General features: G+C 43.5%; 1 protein-coding gene and 1 pseudogene across 3 annotated transcripts in view; one reads left to right on the forward strand and one right to left on the reverse strand.

Moving 5' to 3' along the window:
• The window catches only part of DPF3 (double PHD fingers 3), a 186,281-nt gene that overhangs the window by 77,932 nt on the left and 92,545 nt on the right, over positions 1-15,804 (forward strand). For both annotated transcript variants that reach the window (XM_081890788.1, XM_081890789.1), the window contains exon 2: positions 13,589-13,749. In XM_081890788.1, the coding sequence (XP_081746914.1) occupies positions 13,589-13,749 (161 nt within the window). The remainder of the gene's footprint in view (positions 1-13,588; positions 13,750-15,804) is intronic.
• On the reverse strand, positions 6,033-6,902 carry LOC309365325 (EEF1A lysine methyltransferase 1 pseudogene; annotated as a pseudogene). Its single transcript has one exon. The product of its transcript is annotated as an EEF1A lysine methyltransferase 1 pseudogene (transcript).

A 15,804-nucleotide genomic window follows, 5' to 3' on the forward strand; every position in this document is an offset into this window, starting at 1 on the left:
AGTATATTTCAGTCCCGAATATTCCAACATTCATGGCCCTGTGCTCTAGTATTACAATTGCTTTATGGTGCCCTTCCTTTGAACAATTGCAGCCTGCCTTATGCCATTGCAGCTATCCCCCCCCCCCCCCGTGCCCTGAAGTAGCAACCCAAAGATTAATCTTGGCAAACTGTGCAAATGGTTGGCACCACTGGAGCAGCTCCAGAACATTTTCTCCCCTTGCCTTAAGTGTATTTACATACCACAGCTCATTGCTGTCCTGACACACTCCTTTCTGTATTCATTCCCAAGTCTTGGACTTTTCGCTTAGTTCTTTCTTGACTATTTTCTGTTCCCGCTTGCATTCTTTTTCTTTTTAAATGCAACTGTGACTGAAATGCTACTAAAGAGTAAAGATCGAACAAACTGGCTACAGCCTCTCATCTCTTAGTCATCACCTCATATTGTTCTTATCCTAATTAATGTTTGGCAGTAGCTATTCTGTTGAAGTTAGGCTGGAATCTGTTATGAGCCAGCCCCAACTTGACAGCACACGGTCCCTGATTTGGAGGATGAGAATCACACGCATGCCCTAGTAGCTGAGGTAGCTTATGAACTGCAGGAGTATTATTATTATAATTATTTATTTATTATTTCTTATATTTATATACCGCCTTTCATCAAGAGATCCCAGACGGTTCACAGAATAAAATACAAGATAAGACACAAGTAAATAATTAAACCAAAACAACAAAACAATGTCCACCCCCTTCCCACAGATACATTTAAAAGGTGATAGGCGTGTTAATTTGAGTAAATCAAAAGCTCCAAGTGGAACTTGAAAGCTGTAAGAACTTTATCATGCCCCCCCCCCCCGGAAAATTATGATAACCTGGGCGTAGTAGAAATAAGTATTTATTTTACTTACATTTTACTTACATTTGATAATAGTATTTGCATTTACTCTACCAAGCCAAGACCAAAGTGGAAAAGAACACCAGCTAATACACTTTCCAACATCAGACATATCAATTGTATAGTTTAATCAAAAACAAACAATCCCAATTTCTAACAACTGTCAAAAGCATAATTATTCTTAAGGCCTCATCATTCTAATAACCCATTACGGTTTTATCTGAATTACCAGACAAATTAAAAACTTAAGAACCATCTCGCTTATCTATTGTTCCAGCTTCTTTTAACTGTTCCCAAAGCAATTGTCCTCTTCAGGAATCTGCATGAAGCCGTAGTACCTTTTTAAAAAAGTCCACCAACTTAATTGGAAATCTCCATCTATAATTAATATGTAAATGCTGTAACTCACTTGTAAGCCATTTCCAAAGCCTATGCTTTTCTAAGTGTCTTGCAAGATAAATCAGATAAAATCTGTATTGGAGAGTTACTCATTAATAAATTTTGTGTCTGCCAAGCAGACCTCCTTATTAGATTTTTCAGATGCTTCAGTCCTGTAAGTGTACACCTGGAAGTAAGCCCTGCTGAACACAGCAAGACTTTCTTCTGAGTAAACATGCATAGGATTGTTGTGCTGCAAGTCTATTAGCATATAGCATGAGCCACAGGGATGCTTATTTCCTTGCTGGTAGAAAGACTAAAGTGCAAAGGCAGGTCTGAGAGTACTGCCTGCTTGTAGAATTGCTTCTGACTTTTTCAGGTGTTAAGATCTGCAGAGGGGAACCAGGAGAGGGTGGTTATTTTTGGTGCTAGCCTCTCATTCTTTGATAATCAAGGTGTTTTGTGGGACCCACCTCTTTTGCTGAATTTATGCAGTTCTTGTCTGTTTGGAATGGTTTTAAAGTAAAGCTAAAGGGACCCCTGAACATTAGGTATAGTCGTGACCGACTCTGGGGTTGCGGCGCTCATCTCGCTTTATTGGCTGAGGGAGCCAGCGTACAGCTTCCGGGTCATATGGCCAGCATGACTAAGACACTTCTGGCGAACCAGAGCAGCACATGGAAACGCCGTTTACCTTCCCACCGGAGCGGTACCTATTTATCTACTTGCACTTTGACAGACTTTTGAACTGCTAAGTGGGCAGGAGCAGGGACTGAGCAATGGGAGCTCACCCTGTTGCGGTGATTCGAACTGCCGACCTTCTGATCGGCAAGTCCTAGGCTCTCTGGTTTAACCCACAGTGCCACCTGCGTCCCTATATAATAGGTAGCCAGTATTTATTTTTAATGATTTGGTAACTACTGAAAATCCCCTTTCTACACAACTATTAACATTACGGGAACTTATCTCCTCTTTTTAAATGAATTTGGAAGGTTTAACTTCTATCAAATCATTAATACCGTATTTTTTGCCCTATAGGACGCACTTTTTCCCCTCCAAAAATGAAGGGGAAATGTGTGTGTGTCCTATGGGGCGAATGCAGGCTTTCGCTGAAGCCTGGAGAGTGAGAGGAGTCGGTGCACACCGACTCCTCTCACTCTCCAGGCTTCAGGAAGCTATCCGCAAGCCTTGGGAGCCCACGGGAGTTCCAGCCTGGCTCCCAAGGCTTGCAGATAGCAGTCTGTTCTGGGGGCTGGGGTCGGGAGAAGCTTGGGCTTCCCCAGCCCCATGCCTGGGGGAAAAAATAAATTATTTTCTCTTTATTTCCACCCAAAAAAACTAGGTGCGCCCTATGGGCCGGTGCGCCCTTCAGGGCAAAAAATACAAAAAATACTCTACAGTATTGTGTGCAATATGAAGTCCCGCCTTCAGATTTGGCTAAAATACTGGCCCTTCTTGAAGCCTTTTTGACTTCCTTTGTCCTTTCACAGTATCCTATTAAGTTAAAACTTAAAAAGTAAATAAACCACATGCCATTGCTATGTGATCAAAAGTGCCTGGCAAGCAGAGACCACATCTGCCATGAACGATGGGATCAAAACCTGGATGAAAAGGAGGCAATTGCATGACCAATGAAGGTTAAGTTGCTGGTGAATCCCTCCTGTAAGATAAGTGGGGTCCACCCGAAAGGTAATTATTGAAAGGCATAAATGTCTGAGACAACCTACGGAAAGCATCTTCTTATGAAGGAGGAAGGGAGGCAATTTCCCCCTTCCGTTCTGCTTAGGAATGTCCCACCACTCTCAGGGGCCCAGGGTGCTACAAGGAAGAGGGTGAATGGGTTTTCAAGTCCATCTTGTGGGTTTTCCACAGGCATCTGGTTGGCCACTGTGAAAAGAATCTACTAGCCCGGATGGGCCATTGGCCTGATTCAGCAGAGTCTTGCTATGTTCTTACGTTGTTGTTGTTTAGTCATGTCTGACTCTTCGTGACCCCATGGACCAGAGCACTGCTGTCTTCCACTGCTTCCCGCAGTTTGGTCATGCTGGTAGCTTCGAGAACGCTGTCCAACCATCTCGTCCTCTGTCGTCCCCTTCTCCTTGTGCCCTCCATCTTTCCCAACGTCAGTGTCTTTTCCAGGGAGTCTTCTCTTCTCATGAAGTGGCCAAAGTATTGGAGCCGCAGCTTCACGATCTGTCCTTCCAGTGAGCACTCAGGGCTGATTTCCTTCAGAATTGATAGGTTTGATCTTCTTGCAGTCCATGGGACTCTCAAGTGTCTCCTCCAGCACCATAATTCAAAAGCATCAATTCTTCGGCAATCAGCCTTCTTTATGGTCCAGATCTTACTTCCATACATCACTACTGGGAAAGCCATAGCTTTAACTATACGGACCTTTGTTGACAAGGTCATGTCTCCGCTTTTTAAGATGCTGTCTAGGTTTGTCATTGCTTTTCTCCCAAGAAGCAGGCGTCTTTTGATTTCGTGGCTGCTGTCACCATCTTTAGACAGGGGAGGTCTAGTGGTTAGCATACCACACTCCTTGCAAATGGAATTGAGACTGATGAGGAATAGAAACCACCTCCCATTATAGTCCTTTATCATATCTGAATGCCTTTCTTCATTATGTGGCCATAGACTATAAGGCAGCTTCATTTCTGATGGATTTCATTGGAATTCCATCAGAAAAAATGTTAGGTTGATATGCTAGAAAGATAAAGAGATTGACTTTTTTAAAAAAACTTTAATTACAAAAGTTAAGGAGGATCTTTAGGGGAAAGTAGACATTTTCTGTCAAATGTGTCTCTTGTTGGCACTAATAACTTATTGGATGAGATAGATTTTAGTGCTTTGTTATGTATGTTGATTATGTTTCTTATGCATTATCCCATCTTTATTACTGCAAATGATATCTATTCAGGGCAGGCAGATGTTTAAATAAATGGATCTTTGTATTTGTGTATTTCAAGGCCAGGCTCGGGAGCAAAATAAAATCTAATTATTACGCTAATGTAAATTTATTATAGAGCTGTTAAATGTAATTGTGGTTTACAAGACTCATATTGTGAATCCAGAATTATTTCACTGCATGGAGCTAGTTGCTTGGGGACAGAATTACATAGTTTAAGCAGCTCACCTCCCCCCTTTCCTTTGAGTTTCATAAACTTGTAGCACGACAGATCAATTAAGCATGCAATTGTAAGGTTAGAGTCTACCTTAAGACCACCTACCCAAACCTCCTGCACTGAGACGGCATCTTTGAACACCCAGAACAGATTAGATTACTCAGAATGCTATAAACAGAGAGGAGTGAAGAAAGTGTGCCATAGAAACCTGCAAGGCAATCAAGTGAAACAAGGGGTTTTTTTTGCTGCAACTTCTGTTGTTACACTATTGGTGCATCAGGAAGTGTGAACCATGACAGAAATACAGCTTGAGACTCTCAAATGAAGAATGGCATGGTCCAAGGCCACTTGGCACTATAGGAGCCAACTCCTAGGGACCAATGGGGCTTCAGCTGTCCCAATAAAATATTTGAGAGGGGCCCTCAAAGTTGATGGGCATTGCCATTCAAATGGTGTGCATGCACAATGTCATGTGATCAATTATGCAGGGCGGGGCTTACCTCACCCCCCAAAAATATCTTATTCAAGTTGGCACCCCTACCTGGCACTGAGAGTGATCTGGACCACATGGGCACAATGTGCCACAGTTTTGATCTTCTGACCCAATTGTGAAGTGACTCAACTGTGAACTGACCTGTGGCACAATGCAGTTCACCAAGGTGATTTGTATATTTTAATGCAGCCAGTGAAATTCTCACTGGACAGTTTGCATCTCTCTACGTATGCTACTAGGTGAGTCAAGTGAACTAACTACAAGAAGCGAAAAAATCTGCTTCATTATTACTTCAGGTGATATCTATGATTTATCTTCTTCCGATGCAAAAACTGCATATGTGCTGTTGCAGAGAAGCATCCCCAAACACCCAGGAAGTTTGACAATGGTATTATTAAGTCTGACGGGAATGGGTGGGTGGGAGACAGTGATTGGATTTGCAAGTTGCTACACTGTTAAGTCAGTTTTAGATAAAAATGCACCTGGGATGCACAGCAATTATTTGGATCTGTGTTGTGAATGCTCCAAATATGCGATGCCAGCATGTTAGAAGGTGCAAGAACAGTGGCTGGTGCTGTTAGAAATGGAAGCCCATCATTGAAATCCTACCTCAACCACAGTGGGTGCGACCACTGTTGGGTTTTTTTTAGCAGCATGCTAGTTCCTCATCTCTAAAATGGAAAGAACTCCATGGAAACAAAATTAAAATGTGGTTTTCTCCCCTTGCTGTTTGAAGACAGAAGATGGTGTTTTAATGCATGACATCTATGGAGCTGTGTTGTCATTGGGTGATGTGTCATAGTTTCACTTCCAAAGACATGGGATCTTTAACTGTCACCACCAAAAGGATTTACCGGTAATTCTTTTTTGTGGGAAGGGTTGCGTGTGGGTTTTTTTTTTATTTTTTTTATTTTTTACGAAAGGGAGCAAGACCTGTCAGTTGGGTTGGCAGAGTATAAGAAGTCTTTTGGCGGGAGAAAGGTTATCCAATGTTATTGCACCTGTTCCATGTCCACTTGCTCAACCCTCGCCTTTCATCACCACCTCTGTCCTATTAGCACAAATATTGCTGAATGTTAAAAACAAAAACAAATTACAAATGTTCACACCTCCAGAGAAGGAAAAAACCCCAGACTGAAATATTTGGTTAATTCTTTATGAGCAGTGTCAAGAAACAGAATCTAGTCCAGAATCATAGTTCACGTAACATCTAAATTCATTGGCTAGGTTTCGAGTATGTTTTGGAATAAACTTGCTCATCTTCACACCAAGATACTTAGCAGCATATTCCTCCATAACAGCACCTGTACAAAGCAGAACCTTTCCTTTAGTCAAGTATTTTATGGTTTCTGCAGTTTTTCTGAGACACTCTTCAGACAGGTAGGGTGGATCTGCTATGACAATTTCAAAACTGTGCGCTGTGAGGTTGGCCGGAAGGTTCAAGGGATTGTTGTAATCGTAGAAAACATATTCAGCTCCATGCACAGAAAATCTTTGGTCATATTCCAATAAACATGTTGAAAAATCTTTGTTGTCCCGTTCTTTTAATTTTTGATAAACACTGGGCGCACTAACACATGCTATTCTGCCACCGCTTCCAGCTGCTCTTGCAGCCTCGTTAGCTAAATGGAGCGCAGTTTCAGCATCATACCAAAATTGGCTCAGTTGCCAGTTCTCTTCTATTGAGCCAAGAGAATTGTTATCAAATCTTTCTGTTGCCTTAATGTCTTCTCTCTGCTGTTGCTCAATATAGAACTCTTGCAGAGCAGATAAGGCTTCAGATGAAAGCTGAGGGACATCATCATCACTGTCACTCATTTTCTTTTCCATGATGCTGCGAGCCCAGCCCAATGCAAACCTCCTCTCCCCACCCGCCCCGTCCCACGGCACATCCTCTTCGTCCAACCTATTCCCCCCACAGGCACAACACTGAGAGCTGCCGGGCCTCCCCATCTCTTCCTTCGGGACTCCGCTCCTTCCCTCCTGCGCCGGCAGCCATTTCCCCTTCCCCGCCACTCCGCGTGTGGGTTTTTAACATGCAATATGAAACTTTTGAGCACTGGTCTCCATTGACTGGTTGAACATCCCCAACATATTGTTGGCCAAAGCCAAAATCACCTTAAATATACCGGGCAGGTTTTACTCGGATGTTAAAGACAAGTGGTGACAGGACTGAGCCCTGTGGCTCTCAGGCATATATGAGAGCTGCCTAGGGAGGAAAAGCAGCTGCCCATTATGCATCTCTTGGGACCTGTTAGAAAGGAATTAGTGTAGTCAGCTTAGCACCATTCTCTTGGTACTGGCAGAACTTCACAGTCGGTCATGCCTCGCTGCTGATAGATCAAGAGATAGCAGCGGCATGGCTGATTTCCTTTTTGTCATTTCTCACGAATGCCCAGTGCATTATTGCTGCGTTGGTTTTTCATATACTACTCAGCTGGAAGAAACATCATTGCTGCTTTGCTTCTTGATTCACCTAGAAAATCTACAGCAGGGATGGGGAGCCCAAAGCCTGGATCCAGGGGCAACCTTCTGGGGAGCCACAGGCCAGTAGTAGTGGAAGCCAGAAGCAAAAGTGGACAGAGCAATGGATGTGACCCCTATCTTTGTGCCATAGGCTACATTCTAGCTGTGTAGAGCCATGTAGAGGGTTCCGCATCTCCCTCACCGATCCATACTCCATCCAGGCAAACAAGAGGCGTTATCACAGTTCAAGGCAAAAGTATTTGAGGGAAAGAGTAAGCAAGGTCAGTAAGAGATGGGGCATTGGGAGAGGGGTGTGGCTGAGAAGGATATGAAGCCTGAGATATGTCCAAAGAGCCAGACACAGAGACTTGGAGGGCTGCATTTGGTTCTCATATCCAATGTTCCCTATGCCTGATCTCTGCTATGGGTGATTCAGATAGTTTGTCACCACTTTCTCAATTGCTTCCTAAGGTTTGGAAAACTATTAGCAAGGCCATGGGAATTGGGTTTGGATGTATTTTGATTGCACAGTTATTTATTTATCTTTCATTTTATTGAAAGACATATATAAGCTGCTTAAATATTTTAGAAATCTATGTAAAAAAATAGTATAGGCATACCTTGTTACGTTTGCTTCATGTTACATTTTTTCAAGTTGCATCCTGCGGTGACCCGGAAGTACCGGAAAGGGTTACTTCCGGGTTTTGCCGCTCGCACATGCACAGATGCGCAAAATGACATCACGCGCATGCGCAGACGCGGCACAGCGGATTGCTTTCTTTTCATGTTGCAAACGGGCCTCCGGAACGGATCCCGTTTGCAACCAGAGGTACCACTGTATTTATCTTGCTTGTCTTGAGCCTTCTCACAATGACCTCCACTAACTTGCAATACAGTGGTACCTCAGGTTAAGTACTTAATTCGTTCCGGAGGTCCGTACTTAACCTGAAACAGTTCTTAACTTGAAGCACTTTAGCTAATGGGGCCTTCTGCTGCCGCTGCATGATTTCTGTTCTCATCCTGAAGCAAAGTTCTTGTCCCGAGGTAATATTTCTGGGTTAGTGGAGTCTGTAACCTGATGCATATATAACCCGAGGTACCACTGTACTCTAAAAGAGGATTCGTCAAATTCATGGAGACGATGACTGTCAGTGACTACAGTGGTACCTCGGGTTACAGACGCTTCAGGTTACAGATGCTTCAGGTTACAGACTCCGCTAACCCAGAAATAGTACCTCGGGTTAAGAACTTTACCTCAGGATGAGAACAGAAATCGTGCTCTGGCGGCACGGCGGCAGCGGGAGGCCCCATTAGCTAAAGTGGTGCTTCAGGTTAAGAACAGTTTCAGGTTAAGAACAGACCTCCAGGACGAATTAAGTTCTTAAACCGAGGGACCACTGTACTTACTACAGTGGCTATGCTCTGTGTCTGTGGTTGGAGGCAGAAATGCTTCTGCAAACCAGTTGCTGGAAACCGCAGGATGGGGCATGTTCTTGTGCTCAGTTCCTGCTTCATGGTTTCTCACAGGTACCTGGTTGGCCACTGTTCACTACTAAGCCTGTTGTTCGTACTGAAGTTGAAAGATTTTGATTTGGTTAAGGTCACTTGTTAAGTTCGTGACAAAGAGTTCAGCTCATGTCTTTGGTGGTTTCACACCAAAATACTAACATTGTTGTGTAGCCCATTTGGAAATGTCAGGTGTCAGAACTACAGGAATTTGAGAGGAACATTAAAAGAAAAACAAAACCAACTAGCAGAGACTTTTCTAGAGTTATGGCAGGAAGACTCTAGCTGGCTATTCATGCTCTCTCCTTCTTTCTGCATCCACTCACACCCCAAAATCAATTTAAAACACAGAAAGAGATGATAAGAGATGAATGATGAGAACAAAGCTAAATGTGGTAAACTAGAGCCTATATTCTATGAAAACATTTATTTTCTGGTTAAAGCTATAGTAATATTTTTGATAACATCAAATAACTGACACATCATTTTAAAAAAAAATCTTTTAAAAAAATTCTTAAAAATCAAAATTTCTTATTTTCAGACCTCTATCAGCTTTTCAACTGCTGGCAATAATTGGACCCTTTGATTTTCATATAACTTTCCCCTACCATAGCAAAACTGGTATTTAACAAAAAGATTTGAAGTTATACTTTTATTTTTAGCCTTGCAACTAAAGTGGTGAGCAGCAGGGATTCTTATACGGGTAGCAATAGTTCAACTTTTGCCAGCCTGGTGCCCTGCAGATGTTTAAGCCTAAATCTTCTATCAACCCCAGCAAGCATGATTTTTTTTAGTCCCAAAACATCTGGAGGGCACCAGCTTGGCAAAGGCTACTGTAGTTTATTGGTCCCTAGTTTCTGTTAATACAAAGTGATGGGCACTGCTCATATTTCATTCTTGGGAGGAATTTTTGGTACACACAGAACTTGAGCAACGGGCGATAGTTTGTTTTCATTCAACATGCTCTCTTTTCTCTTAAATTCTCCTCTCTCTCTCTCTTTCACTGTGCATCCCAATTTTCACAGTCACAGAAATTTGACGCTGTGCTGTTAAATTGTTGATTAGTTCCTTTGTGAGTGTGTCTGATAAAACAAATGTGCGTGTCACCCAGTTTTAATCAGCTTCATTTCTTTCTAGTGAGACTTCAGGTTGGGTTTGTCTGTTGTTGTCTCCCCCGCCGCCCGGCCTGCACTTTCTAATTGAAAACAGGGGTCTAGACAGTCGCCCTGGGACTTCTGTGCAAAGAGCTTTCTCAGTAGGCTGGCATCTCCCTGCAGATTGCATATCCACAGCCACAACCCCTCCCTTCCTGGTGCCATACAGGCCTCCGCCTCCTGCAGTCCCTCAGGGAAATGTCTCCGCTGGTACTGGTTCCACCCCACCTCATCCCACATTCCTATATCCTTCAGGCTACTGGAGAATCCTAATAAATATCTGCTACCTTTTTCTTTCTCCCCTGGCGAGACTCTTGCGCCTTTTTATGCTTGCACGGCGGGCAAATTCAGCCGTAAATATAAACTCTCGCCTGAGTCTTTCCCGCTGCTTTGCTCCGGTGCCAGGAAAAGCTGCAGCGGTTAAACTTCTTATCTGCCGTGCAGCTGCTGAAGGAACCAGGCCACAAAAAAAGCGGTGGGTTTAATTTAGTCCAGAGTGAGGGAAGAAATAAAAGAGAACAAGGTTCTCTCTCTGTGGGTGCACCTTTTAACAGCTACTGTGGCCTATTTATGCCCTTCTCCTGTTATTAAGCAGATTAGGGTTGTTGTTGCACCACCCCACATATAAGCTTTCTGATAAAATGCCATATGTTGCTATGCAGCTGACTACTGGAGGAGGACCACACAGTTCAGCATGGGAACATGGACTCACCCAGACATGGCTATATATGCAATTGCCAAATTTTCCCCAAGCCTCAAACTCCACACTCTTTTCCTTGGACCAAACTTCCTCATATTATCACAGACCCTCCAAGTGTCCCTGTTTTCCAGGGACAGTCCCAGATTTACGGAAGCTGTCCTGGGTTTTGATTGGATCCCAGAATGTCCCTCTTTTCTTTGGGACATCCTTATTTTCATTGGAGAAATGTTGTAGTAGGGTGTCCTCTAGGAGACTCTGTGAATAGAAGTAATGTTTTATTATGTTCTAACAGACAGTGGTAAAATAATAATAATAATAATAATGATAATAATAATGATAATAATAATAATAATAATAATAATAATAATAATAATAATAATTTATTATTTATACCCCGCCCATCTGGCTGGGCCTCCCCAGCCACTCTGGGCGGCTTCCATAAAAACCAAAAATACAGTAAAATATCACACGTTAAAAACTTCCCTGAACAGGGCTGCCTTAAGATGTCTTCTGAATGTCAGGTAGTTGTTTATCGCTTTGACATCTGCTGGAAGGGCGTTCCACAGGGTGGGCGCCACTACCGAGAAGGCCCTCTGTCTGGTACCTTGGGTTAAGTACTTAATTTGTTCCGGAGGTCCGTTCTTAACCTGAAACTGTTCTTAACCTGAAGCACCACTTTAGCTAATGGGGCCTCCTGCTGTCGCTGCGCTGCCAGAGCACGATTTCTGTTCTCATCCTGAAGCAAAGTTCTTAACCTGAGGTAATATTTCTGGGTTAGTGGAGTCTGTAACCTGAAGCGTATGTAACCTGAAGCGTATGTAACCCGAGGTATCACTGTATGTTGGAAGTCACCCAGAGTGGCTGGGGCAACCCAGTCAGATGGTTGGGGTATAAATAATAAAAATGTTGTTGTTGTTATGGAATAGGACATCACTGTTTTCATCGGAGACATGTTGGAGGGCATGCTATCACCTCCACCTCCCCAGTTCATCTGTCTGCCTCTCTCTCTCGTTCCACCTCTCAACCTTCCTGCTATCTAGTTGCTCAGTCTGTCAGTTTTCTTGGCAGTGGGAAGCATGGTATGTGTGTGTGTGTGTGTGTGTGTGGTGCAGGGGGAGGTACGTATGTCCAGTCCAGTGGTTGCTTAGCAACCAGGATATGCCCCCACACCCTGTCCCGTTCTCTTAAGCTTCATTGGTGAGGAAGGCAAAGGGAGGGTGAGGCAGTCAAGTAGATGAGAAGCGCTGAGCAGTGGTGGAGATGCCTGCTGGCTAGGCTCTTTATAGCCTCCCATGGGGCTTGTAACCGCAGGATCTTGTGTCCCTTTTGGGCAGTGAATCAGAGCAGCTCAGCCCTCCTCAAAGCTGCATTCTGTCGTTCTTTTATTCCCTTCCTGTGCAGCTATTTTCCTCTCTCCCATGTTGTGCTTTATTTACTTTTTAATTATCAGAATGCTGTACAATTCATTTATGGAGGGTGGGAGAAGAATGCTGTACAGCCCCTCTCCCTAGCTAGTCGTTTAACAATTGGGCCAAAACCTCACCACAGCGCTTAACAAGGATACTAGTTCCGGTTTGAAACTGGCAAGGATGGTAAACATCCTGACTGTAACTAATAAATTGTACAAATCATCTTGTTCTCACCACACATCAATCAAAACACAACTGCCCTAAGCAGGGATGGGTTTTCCATAGTCTCAGAAAAACAGACTTTGATGTGGAGATACACCCAGACCAATGATAACTGTGTTCATTCAGAGGGAATTCCCATTGCGTTCACAATCCATGGATCAATCCATGTTTAGGATCTCAGCTAATAACTCTATGAGAATAACTCTCTGAGACAGCCATTAGTGCAAATTACATGCTGTTTTGCTTGCCGTTTGATGCCCATTTCAGTGCACATGAGAGCGCATTAGCAAGTATACTTGCTTCCTGTTAAACTACATAATTGCCTGTCAGGTGAAAGTTGTTACGAGAATAAGGCATAATAGTGAATCAGACATGCTGCTTTAAACTCAATTATTTTTTCATTTTAAAATTAGGACAACCTGCCTACCTCCAACTTGCATGCTTTTGAAAAACATGTGTGTTTCTCATGCTGGCTCTTGTCATAGCACGGCCTACTGTTTCTGCAACTGCAGTGTCGACCCCCAGAGTTTCTGTTAACGTTGCAGAGGTTTTTGGGTGCGTTCTCAGTTCATGTTGGAACTGAAAATCCAGTCATGTTTGAAACTGTGGGCCTCTCCAGATGTCCTTTTTCTTGTGCATTCATGGTTATTTGTGCTCATGATGGTATTGGGGCTTTTGTACATGATCTTGCTAAAAGCAAAAAGTTTGGGGCAGACATACTGCTTTATCAGTCCAATCAGTGCATGTGGCTTAGTTGCCTGCTGAAACCCATAACTGTTTATACCACAAATATTGCTGGCGTTTTTTTGGTCCTGCTTCTGTTGCCCTATAGCACAAAAGTCCCTGTCCAGATGGCAATAATGTGGTAATATTGGAGACACCACCAAACAACTAATAGAACAGAATAATGCGTGGACAGCCCAGTGTAAATCCATAACTAATGCGCTATTATTGTGTCAATGTCATGTTGCAGAGTGTACCCACAAAAAGCCACCAATCCGCTCCCTTCTTAAAAGTTAGGGCCTCACTAGCTTCCTCCCTTTGTGAATAATAGGCCTGTGAGGGGTGGGAAGGTGTGGAGAACTTCAATTAATTGTGTGCTTTCAATGCTTTTCAGTAATTTCATTATCCTGTAATTGCACTGATCTTTTATATGCCCCTTCCCCTCTTTATTTTGTTTTGATCCCGGGGAAGGTGGATGTCCACTGCTTCATCCTCTGCTTCTTCCTCCTCCTCTGCAGACTTGGGGACCAGTTCTACAAAGAAGCCATTGAACACTGTCGCAGCTACAATTCCCGGCTATGTGCTGAACGCAGCGTCCGTCTTCCTTTCCTGGACTCGCAGACAGGTGTAGCTCAGAATAACTGTTACATCTGGATGGAAAAGAGGCACCGGGGACCAGGTACACATTGTTTATCAGTGGCATGGAGGACGCACAGAGTTCTGCTACCAGGAACTTTGAGAAGCCACACGCAGGAGGGCCTGCCTGAAAGGATATGCTTGAAAGGGATTCCTTTTGTTAACTGCAGAAGATGAGTAAACCCAGTGGAGACTGGTGCTTATTGGGACTGGTGGGGCGGAAGGCAGGGAGCCCAACAGCTGGTGGAGCCACAGCCAATGACAGGCAGAGCCAGCTAATGCCAGTTTGGTCTCCATTCTCCTCCCTGTTGGGTTCTACAAATGGAAAGTTGAGACTAAGGAGGAGGAAGATGCCAGGCAGGTCTTCCTCCTGGACTGGCTGCAAGTAAGAAGGCTGGGAGGCAGGAGGGTGCTGGCTGAGGTTGGTGAGGCACTGTCCCATTTCCCTTACTAGACCAGCCTCCACTGAGGAAGCCCTAATTATTCCTTCGCCCCCATTCACTGTCACTAGAGAGGATTGCTTGACATGTTGTTTCCTTCGGATGCAGCATCATCTCAGCACCTTTATTTCTATTGATCTTCATTGCATAAGTGCAATGGAAAGTGAATGGGAAATGGTTTTAAGTAAGAGTTGCGAGGGAAAGGCATCCGTACGTTGTTACTGATACACTTGAGAATAATGAACCTTATTTCTCAGAAGGTAAAATGCATTAGTGGCGTGCTTGCAATTTTAAAGTGACTTTACCATTGCCCGTTTCAGAAAGCGATAGGGAGTGCCTTGTTCCCTTCTTGCACATACCGTAAAAGTTTAACATGTTAATAGTAGCACAAGGACCAAACTATACCTTACATAGAATTCTTGATACACCCCTGCATTTTAAAAATCGAAACCAGCTGTTTCGAAGTGGAAGGAAGTTGCGTGCTGCATTTGCGCAGCCTTGCAGAACTCAGCCGGCCATTGGCTCCACTTACTGCTGACTGCCCAGTCCTCAACTCCTAGTTCCAGTGGGCACCAGCCACTGCTGCAGGTTCAGAAAAAGTATGGGATAGAGTCCTGGGGGACTGCACTCCATATTGAAGAAAGCTAAGGTGCCAAAGGGTAGGGCTGTAACCCAGCTTTCTTTCTCCTGTACAAATTTTACTAAATATAATTTACTACTATAATAATTTTACTAAACAGTCTCTTGCTACTTGCACTCTGAAGTGGCGCAGTCCCAGGGACCTGAATGCACAGATTGGCTCTGGGTATTGGTTTCTTCAAGTGTTACGCACTGTACTTCTGAATAGCACTGTGTCCAGTGAACAATTCTTTCCCATTCATTCTGCTCTTTAGCATATATACTTGAAATATATTCATTACCCGACGGGGTGTGTGTGTCATTCTTTTGTTGCATCACCTTACTTTCGTACAGTTCTCTTAATAAATGCTGTATCTCATGGCAAACAATTGAGGGTTAATTTCACACAGTACTGCACATAACTCCTTTTCTCTCTTCCCCCCTCCCCCCCCGGCAACCTTTCACTTTAGCTTTGAGTTATGACTCTTCTACACTAATGAGATAAACAACATAACTCATTGTGGGTCCCGCTATTTCCTTTATAATCAAATGGTTAGAACCTTCTGTGGTTGCCCTATAAGGCACTGAATTGTGAGGCAACTCAGGAGAACAAAGAAGATAAAAAACAACAACCATGCATGTATTCTCACGTATCTGTTGCCCATGTCAAAACTGGGGAGATCCTTGCAAGAGTAAGAAATGACTGTCTTCCTGGACTTGCCTTCTAAACTTCTGTTTGCAGAAGAATTTAAAAAAATAACACCATACTTATTTTGGGAAATTATATTGCAGTGGCTAGGCTCAACACATCCCTTTCCTGTTCCAAATTCAGTAGACTCTGCTTTTGAAGATAACACGAGGTTACTTCAGATTAACAAGATTGTGTAGTAGGACTGCTTGTTAGCATACAGTCTCATCAATTAGGAAAGGAAAAGCAGATTTTTATGTAGGGCATTTCCCATCCCTGTTGTGCCTCTTTCTACTGTAGCTGCTAGGGGTTATCTGCCCAATCAGCTTTTTGAGTTTGAAAGCTTTATGCC

The sequence above is a fragment of the Podarcis melisellensis genome, assembly GCF_964234715.1.
Source record: "Podarcis melisellensis genome assembly, chromosome: 1".
Lineage (NCBI taxonomy): Eukaryota > Metazoa > Chordata > Lepidosauria > Squamata > Lacertidae > Podarcis > Podarcis melisellensis.